Genomic DNA, 8,417 nt, shown 5'->3' with positions numbered 1-8,417 from the left:
ACAGGGGCCTGGGTGAAGATGGGGCTCAAGAAATGGGCAGCTATTGGGTACCTGTATATGTGGACAGCGTGGCCACAAAAGCCACCCCAGCGAGCTTGGGAGGGGCTAAAGGCGAGGCAGAGGCTGCCGGACACAGGAGAGAGCTGACAACCCCAGGTCTCGGCCAAGACAGGGCTCCATTGCGCCAGGCCAAAAGCAACGCCACTCCAGCCTCTTACTTGAGAAGTCTTAGGGATATGGAAAAGGGGGAAGACCGTGCCATCTTCATAAAAAGTACCTACGACTTTGCTCCATTTTTCTGTTCTCCTACTGAGGCAGGAAACAGGAAAGCCAGCCCCAGAGGCAGCTGGGACTTCCCACAGCTCAGACATCAAGGAAAGCTCATCAAAAGTCCATGCCCTGCTTCAGAGCTGCCCAATCCTCACCCCACCTGCCCTAAAGCCCGTGGTGCCCGTGGCCTGAGGGCACCCTCCCGGCTGGTCCTGGGTGGCCCCAGACCCATCACCGAGGGCCGGCTCCATCCGCGGCGGGTAGCATGGCAGGATGGAGGCTGCGGGCCATGTGCTTGGGTGCCGGCTCTTCCGTGTAGCTGTCCGGGCTGGCTGCCCCGTCCAGGGAGCTGCCACAGCTGGAGTTCGGGGACAGCACGTCCTGCAGGAGGTCATCTGGAGGTGCAGCGCCCCCTCCGCCACCACCCCCTCCACCAGCCCCCACCGCAGGGTCCTTGCCAGGTTTGGCCCGCTGGCTGCCCTCCTCCTCCTGGTCATTGAGCAGCTTGGCCAGGAAGTTGATGTACTTCATGGCCAGGCGGAGGATCTCATTCTTGCTGAGCTTCTTGTCTGGGGGATGCGTGGGGATCAGCTTGCGGAGCTCAGCGAAGGCCCCGTTTACATTCTGCTGCCGCCATCGCTCCCGGCTGTTGGTGAAGATGCGCCGCACGACTTTGGTGTGGGGACCTGGAGGTAGGAGGACAAGGGTTAGGACAGTGGGCCGGGGATGCCCCAGGGCGTCTTCCCCCAAGGGGAAGCGGAGAAGCCATTCACCTGGAAACTTGGGAAACCTAGAATGCCCTCTTTCCTTTTACTCAGAAAACTCTTTACTTGTCCTTCAAAACCCTGTTTATCTGTTTCCTCCTCTCTGAGAACTGCCCTCAACCCCTCCAGACAGATCTAACCAACCACCATGGCCCTATAATCCTGTAATCTCCATCACTCTCGATCATCACTGTATGTTTCTATGCTTGTCCCCCTCTCTGAGCTGTGAGACATTTGAGGACAGGAACCATATATTATTCATTCATTCACTTGTGCTAAGAGGCCATATGGCACTAGTTAGAAAGATTAAACTCTGGAGCCAGACGTTCCAGGTTCAACTCCTGACTATTACTCCCTAGATAGTAACTCTGGGCAAATTACCTGAACTCTCTGTGCCTCATCACCTGTACAGTGGAGATAACACTAGTAACTCAAGTCATAAGATTGTCTTGTGAATCTAACAACTAATACAGTTAAAGTACTTAAGATAATACCTGGCTCTGACGAAACATTCAATAAATGTTAGCTATTATTATCCATTCATCAGTTATTTCCTGACAACCGGCACCGTGCTCGGCATTGAGGAATAAAGGTGCACAGAGTCCCTGCCCGCGTGGAGCTTGCATGTTAACGGGGATGACAGATGATGGACAATCAGCAAACAAACACCAAACGGGAAGCTGAATGGAAACGGAAGATGGAAAGGAGAGGCCATGTTTACCGGAGGTGGCTGGGGACAGCCTTTTGGAGGAGGTGACATCTATAAGGGAAGAACTTAAGGCCGAAGAAGAGCCAGCCAGACACAGGAAGGGAAGTTGGAAGGGCATGTGCACATGCCCTGAGCTGGAAAATGGCTGAAGCCAGCCCGGAGAGATTAGTGTGGGTAAGATCAGAGTAGCCTGAGTCCAGATCCCATAGGGCCCTGCGGTAAGATGTAGGGATTTTATTCTAAGGGTGATGGAAGCACAGAGTAGGTAGGAGCTCAATAAATATTTGCTGGCCAACTGATCATGCTGGCAGGTACGGAATGGAGGAGAGAGCAGAGAGTGGTGGGGAAATGACTTACACTGCAGGCTCTCTCCCCCAGGAGAGGAGTGGAGAGACAGCCACGCACAGGCATGGCCTGAGGCTCTAGGCAGGCGTTGGAGGGCTGCCTCCGCCTCCCCGTGTCTGCAGTGCACTGATCACAGACTAGAACAGTATTCACTAGCGCTCATGTACTGAGACTTGCAGAGCAGGGGCAGACACCAGTGTGCATGTATCGAGCATCTACGGTATACAAAGCACTGCACTAAATGTCCAAGCGTGACCTGGGATTCCCAAAGCCAGGAAAGGCAGAGGAGCGCCCCACTAGTGCTCCCAGGCTCCTGGGCTGAGGCGGCCGCTTCCTTCCACAACCCTGAGGCACAGAGCCAGCTCCTGGCAGTCCTCAGGAAGCTCTGAGCACTGAAGGAACTGCCAGTACTGGGATGGTTGCTTGCCCTCTTCTGATGACCCTGGAACCGGATCTCAGAACGTGGAAAGCTGGGTAGGAGAGAAGACATCACCTAAGACCCATTGCTCATTTCACAGCTAGGGAGACGGCGGCCAGGACGGAGGCAGACCTTGCCTCTGCAACCCAGCTCATCCGCGCCGACACTTCCCGCTTAATCATCTCTTACCCATACACACACCAGTCTTACACACACACAGACACACACACACCATGTTTCCCCCAGGGAGAATCACTCATCCTCTGCCCACAGTGCCTCAGAAGCTATCTTTCCAAACCCCAGCAGGCCCCAGCCCAGCTGACGCTTTGCCAAAGGCCAGACCCAGGCTGGGAAAAACACAGCACACCTGCTGGGCAGTCCTACCCTGGGCGCCTCAGAGGAAATAACTTGCTGTTCTCCGGCCTCCAGGACAGACAGAGGGGAGCCCCTCAGCTGTGCCACCAGGAGGACCACTGCTCTGTGGCTGAAGCTGGCTGATCTTGAGGGAGCTCCTAGGTGGGGAGAGAGGCATTATGGCCGCTGTCACAACTAGAGCTACACAGACTCCAGAAGCCGTGCCTACCCCAAGCCAGGCCCTAAAAGCACTTTACCCCACTGCGCTCCTTCAACAACCTGTGAGGAAGCTATTATTCTCCCTACGTTACAAATGAGAAAACGGAGGCCCAGAAAAGTTCAGCAACAGGAATGCACGTTGAGTCCTGGCTTTAGACCTTGTGTTAGCTCCATTTTTATGGACTCTTTTTGGTTAAATCTCTGATTTCAAAATCCTGTGGGCATATCCTGCACCCCTCCACCCTTCCCTTCACCTCCATTTCTGTCTGTTCCTCTCTGGTCCTTTCCAGAGAACCACCCACCTCTCCACACCTTCCTCTTTCCTGAGTCTGTACCTCCCTCCATGTCCTCTGTCTCACGCTGGCAGGGCACAGAGTAGGTGTTTGGTATATATTGGCATCATTCATGGGTAATCGCCTCTCTACACTCCTGCACTCCCCCCAAACCCTCACCCCTTGCCCCTTCCTCTGTGCCTGATTTCTGTCGTCTCTGACCTTCGTAGAAAATGCCTCTTCCCTGGGGAACTTCAGGGCTGGTCTTGCCTACTTCCTGTTTGGTACACCCACCTCCTGTCTCTAACCTAGCAGCACTGACACTCCAACACCCTTCCCTCCCGGCCCTACACCCCTGTGCCCCAGGCTGGCTGGGTCTCTTGAGATCTGTTCCTTATCCAGATGCTAGCTTGCCTCCTCTCCAGAACACCACAGTGGGATCCCCTCCAGAAGCCCCAGCTCAATATACATCCCTCCCACCAGCAACTTGCAGAAATCCCAGTCTGGCTCCAAGGCCACTGGTGTGCACCAGGAGCTCCAGGAAGTCCCTCGGCTCTGAAGAGCCTGCTCTCCTGCCCCCTGGTGCTGGGCCCCTTCTACTACATCTAGTCAACCCTGGGAAGAGGGAGGGGATCCTCCAAATTTCCCACTCATCCAACTCCTTCCCCCAAGTTCGGGGCCAAAGACTACTCAGGTAGTTCACATTAAAAATGCTGAGGCCTTTGGGGTTGGGGGGAGGGAGGGAGCAGGGTAGAATCTATGATGTCAGGAAGGGAACTCCGAGTCTCAGCTCAGAGTATGGAAAAGGGGACAAGAGGGCCCCACTCTGCAGGGACCTGGGACAAGACCCTTAAAGGTGCAATTCCAGGCAGGGAGAAGACTTCAGATTCCAAAGAGGACTTGGGAGGAGATACAGAGAATCCCTGGAGGTTGGTGCTTAGAAACACTGTGTGTTTCTGCTCTCCCGGGGGATCCTTACCAACTGTAGGAATGGAGCTAGAGTGGGGACTACAATTGGCCGTGGAGGTTTGGGCTAAGCGCCACAGTGTGTCCTCACTCCCATGCACTCTCTTCCCAGGACCGTGGTAAACCCCCAGCCCCACCCATGGCCTCCCCTAGTCCCAGGTCAATAGGGCGAGGACTTCAACAGCTTCTCTTGGCTCCAAGAAAGCTGCCCATCTATGTGAGACACCTAGGGAGAAGTCCCCGATGATCCCTCCTTCAGGGTTCTAACACCTTGAGGGGGTGAGTACACAAGTGGGGCGGGGGGGGGGGGTTGACTCACCATCGGTAATCTCCATCTCATAAGGGGAGGGTCTCCTCTTCACTCGGTTGTTGGTGGCAAACATAGGGAACGCATCTGGCTCCCCAAAGAACCCACTGTGGGAGGGAGCAGGCAGATCACAAGATCACATGTGGGTGGAGGGGAGAGAGGGGCCCCATACAGATCCTCCCCGCATGTTCTTGAGCCCCCGCCCCAAAAAAACAAGGGCAACCCTGGTCCCTTCACATCGGAACTGGGGATAGAAGAAGCATGAAACACACACACACACACACACACACATACACACACACACACACACACACACAACACCCCCAGCCTCTCTCTGTGGTGAGACAAACAAGGGGAGGGTGGTCACACACCCCTACACACACACACTCAGACACACACAAACACACATACACAGAATTAATGGTGAACACAGGAAGCAAACACAAAAATGAACATACACCCCCCACATACAAGCACACAATCCATAGGCACCTCCACTCCCAAACAGGTGCTCACACAGGCAGACACGGCCTTCACACCTGGCAGTGTGCAATTCCTGCACCACATAAGGGCACCCTGTCCCTTACCCCCAACTTCACCCCACCTTCACGCCAGCTCCATGGGACCCAAGGACAGACAACAGACAGGAAACCCTGACTCAGCCCCACTGACATGCCCCCCCCATTACCCACTCGACTCTCCGTAGCTTCTTCCTCCAGTGTCCCACAGACTCACCGACTGCCCCCCACTGTCTCTCCCTGCCTCATCTTCCTGTCCCCACCCCAACCGTGTCTCCTGCTCTCCACCACCTCAGTGGCCCCAGCAGGGAAATGGATACCCTCACACCAAAGGGAGCACAGGTCCTGGCCAGAGATCGCAGCTAGGGGCAGAGGAGCTCAGGAGAGGAGAGAGGGATCTATTCCCCAGGCGGGCCCTGGCAGGGAGTTTCAGAGGAGGGAGCCCTCTTGCAAGCACCCTCAGATGCACATCTCTTACCTGTCCACCGAGGGCTGCAGCTTCCAGAAGAATTTCACAGCGGAGCGCATTCAGACACATTCCTTCCTGGTACTCACACTCAGACTCCTCCTGTCCACCCCACCACCACCACCAGGCAGCGCCCCGCGCTTCTGCTCACAGCCAGCCGCATGCCGGTACTCCCCCTCTTCGGCTTCCAAGCTCCCAGCACGCCGCGTTAACAAGACACCTGCACACCGCCCCCCGCGTGCGCACACATACACACACACACTAGCAGAGGGCTCGTTCCTCACTTGCACGGGGGCTCCAGCCAAGACTTTTCCAACCCCGGGTGTAAAACGTCCCCCTCTCCCCCTCTCTTCGTGCGCTCAGCCGCACTGCCCCGCCGGGAGGAGGGCAGCCGGATCCCGACGTGCGGAAGAGGAGCCCCGGCGCCCACGCCTCCTGCCCACCCGCCCCTCCCGCCGGCCCTGACCTGCCGAGAGAAGCCAGCGGCTGGCTGAGGCTGTAGAGCAGCGCGCGGCCGGGGGCGGCGGGGGCCGCCAGCGCGGGCGGGCTCAACTGCACCATGCGGCCGTCGCCGGGCAGCTCTGCGGGGGCCGAGGCGGGCGCGGGCCCAGGAGGTCTGCACAGCTCGGTGGTGGGTACCCGATGGCGCGCTTCGGCAGCCGCCGCGTCGCGGCCCTTTAAGTCTCGCGCGGCGCCGCCCCCACCGGCGGGGCCGCCCCCCGGGCCGCCGCCGCGCGCGCCCAGCTCGATGACCGGGGGCTCCGCCGGGGCCGCGCGGCTCGTCTCCTTGGCGACGCCGTTCAGCAGGACCAGGTGCGGGGGGGGCCATGCGGGCCTCGGCCGCGTCCCGTCCGTCTAGCGGGGGGTCACTGCGTGCCGCCTCGCTCGGCGGCCGCTCCGTCATCCTGCGGGCAGACAGACAAGCGGACACCCGCTCTGACCACCGCCCCCAGCCCATCCACGTGGGGTGGAATCGGAGCGGGGGGTGCGGGAGGGGGTAAAAGGCAGAGAGAAACTCACGCACCGAAACGTGAGAAGAGACGGACAAACCTAGCGCCACGTGGACACACACCCGCCCGCAGTGCTGGGGCAGGAGGGAAAGGGGGCCTCTGGTTTGGGAGAAGAGAAGAGGGTGCCCGGGAGACAGAGACTGAGGGCCAAAAGGACAGAGGTGGAGAAGGACGACAAAGACATTGGAAGAAAAGGAATACAACCAGCGAAAGAAAAACAGAGGCGGGGGGGGGGGGGGGGAGGAGGAAGGAAATGTAGAAAGAGGCGAGAAAGAAATATCACCCCGTGCCCCTTCTCAGGCCGCAAGGGAAGAGGAGGGAACAAATCCCCGACCGTGTTCTTCCCGCCCCCCTTTTGGTTTTGGCGGGGAACCTGTCGCGCGGAGGTGGGGTGCTTTTCGAACCTCCCTTGCCTTTCAGCAATACCTGCCCCCAGCCTACCACCACACACATACACCCAGAAACCTGGTGGGGGTGTGTGTGCAAGAGGGATCAGAGCTGGCAGAGAATTATCCGGAGGAGCCAGCTCTCCCTTTCAACACATATTCACCCCTGCGGGGGCGGCGTCCGTCTACACTCCGCAAATCCAACTGTATTCTGTGTAGCCGCCAGAAACCCCAGTGGCCCTTTACTTTTACTCCTCCCGGGACTGGAGATGGGACATAAGGAAGGGAAGAAGATGATCCCGGCCATGCCTCCCCGCACACTATATATACCCGCTTCTGCTCAGCTGAACTCAAAAGTGAGGTGGGGTCTTGAAGGGAAGCCTGCCTGAGGCAGTGTGAAGCCCCGACGTTCAAAGGGTGCTCCTGAGGCCACTGGGGTCTGGACTCCCATCCAGGAGTGTGGGGCGAAGGGGTGTCATGATGGCTGCTGAACTCCTCCAGCACTCCCCCATCCCCCTCTCCTACCTCGGTGTTGTCCTCTGGGAAATGGGAGGTGTACCTCATATATGCATTTAAAAGCACTGTGCAAATGCTCAAGTAAACATTATTATAGACTGGGAGACTGGGCCGGCAAGGAGACTACCTTGCCCAGGGTCACACTCGCCTGTTTGCCACAGAGCAGGACTCGAACTCCAGTCTCTGTCTTTGTTATCCTCCCATATACACCCTCTCATATATCCTGCCCGCCCCCCTCCAGCCAAGGACAGTCCTCTCCTCCTCAACCATACTCCTGGGTGACTGCAGGCAGAGGCTCCACTCCCCACTACCGCTCCCCCCAGTTCTTCCAAAACCCGCCACACACACACACCCCACCCCCGCCAAGAATGAAAACAGAAAAACTATGAGACTCTGGGTCCAGAGTGGGGAAATGCTTGTGAGTTTTAATAAAACAATAAAAATATAATCAACTCAACAGGCTTCATAAGATGTTCAAAATAAGATTTCTGCCGTTGGAATTATATAATTGGCGTATTTTGTAGCAGAAAACAAATACACAAAAATCCAACTCAGCACCAAGCAGAGTCCATCTGATCATTCCTGGCAGCCATTCTGCCCCTGCACCACTCTGGACTGGAGTCGGCCTGGGAACCATCCTCCCACCCCAGAAGAGAGACCCGACCTTCTGAAACCTCCTCAGGAGCTCAGCTCAATGGCCACCGGACACACAGCTGATGGAGAATCACCATTCAGATTAAGCTCCTGCCCTAGCTCTGCCAGCCCCATGGGCAGCACCCCAAAATGACAAAATTCCCCCAGACCTGGTGCACCCTGGCTGCAAAGGCAGTAGGTCTACAACACTTCATTGGAAACGAGTTTATGTTCATGGTGGAAACAATAGGTCTGTCTGTATCC

The 8,417-nt window shown here is 57.0% G+C and overlaps 1 protein-coding gene across 1 annotated transcript; it reads right to left on the bottom strand.

The window, feature by feature from the left end:
• Positions 1-488: 488 nt before the first annotated feature.
• Positions 489-6,512, bottom strand: TAL1 (TAL bHLH transcription factor 1, erythroid differentiation factor). Its single transcript, XM_029231182.1, is given in 4 exon segments — positions 489-956; positions 4,637-4,731; positions 6,075-6,430; positions 6,432-6,512. Coding segments are annotated over 4 exon segments (987 nt in total). The 3' UTR covers positions 489-501.
• Positions 6,513-8,417: the final 1,905 nt, after the last annotated feature.

Source organism: Monodon monoceros, unplaced genomic scaffold (assembly GCF_005190385.1).
Source record: "Monodon monoceros isolate NGI ecotype Baffin Bay Population unplaced genomic scaffold, NGI_Narwhal_1 Super_Scaffold_18, whole genome shotgun sequence".
Lineage (NCBI taxonomy): Eukaryota > Metazoa > Chordata > Mammalia > Artiodactyla > Monodontidae > Monodon > Monodon monoceros.
The sequence above is the reverse complement of the archived record's forward strand: the minus strand, read 5'-3'. Positions and strand labels throughout refer to the sequence as shown.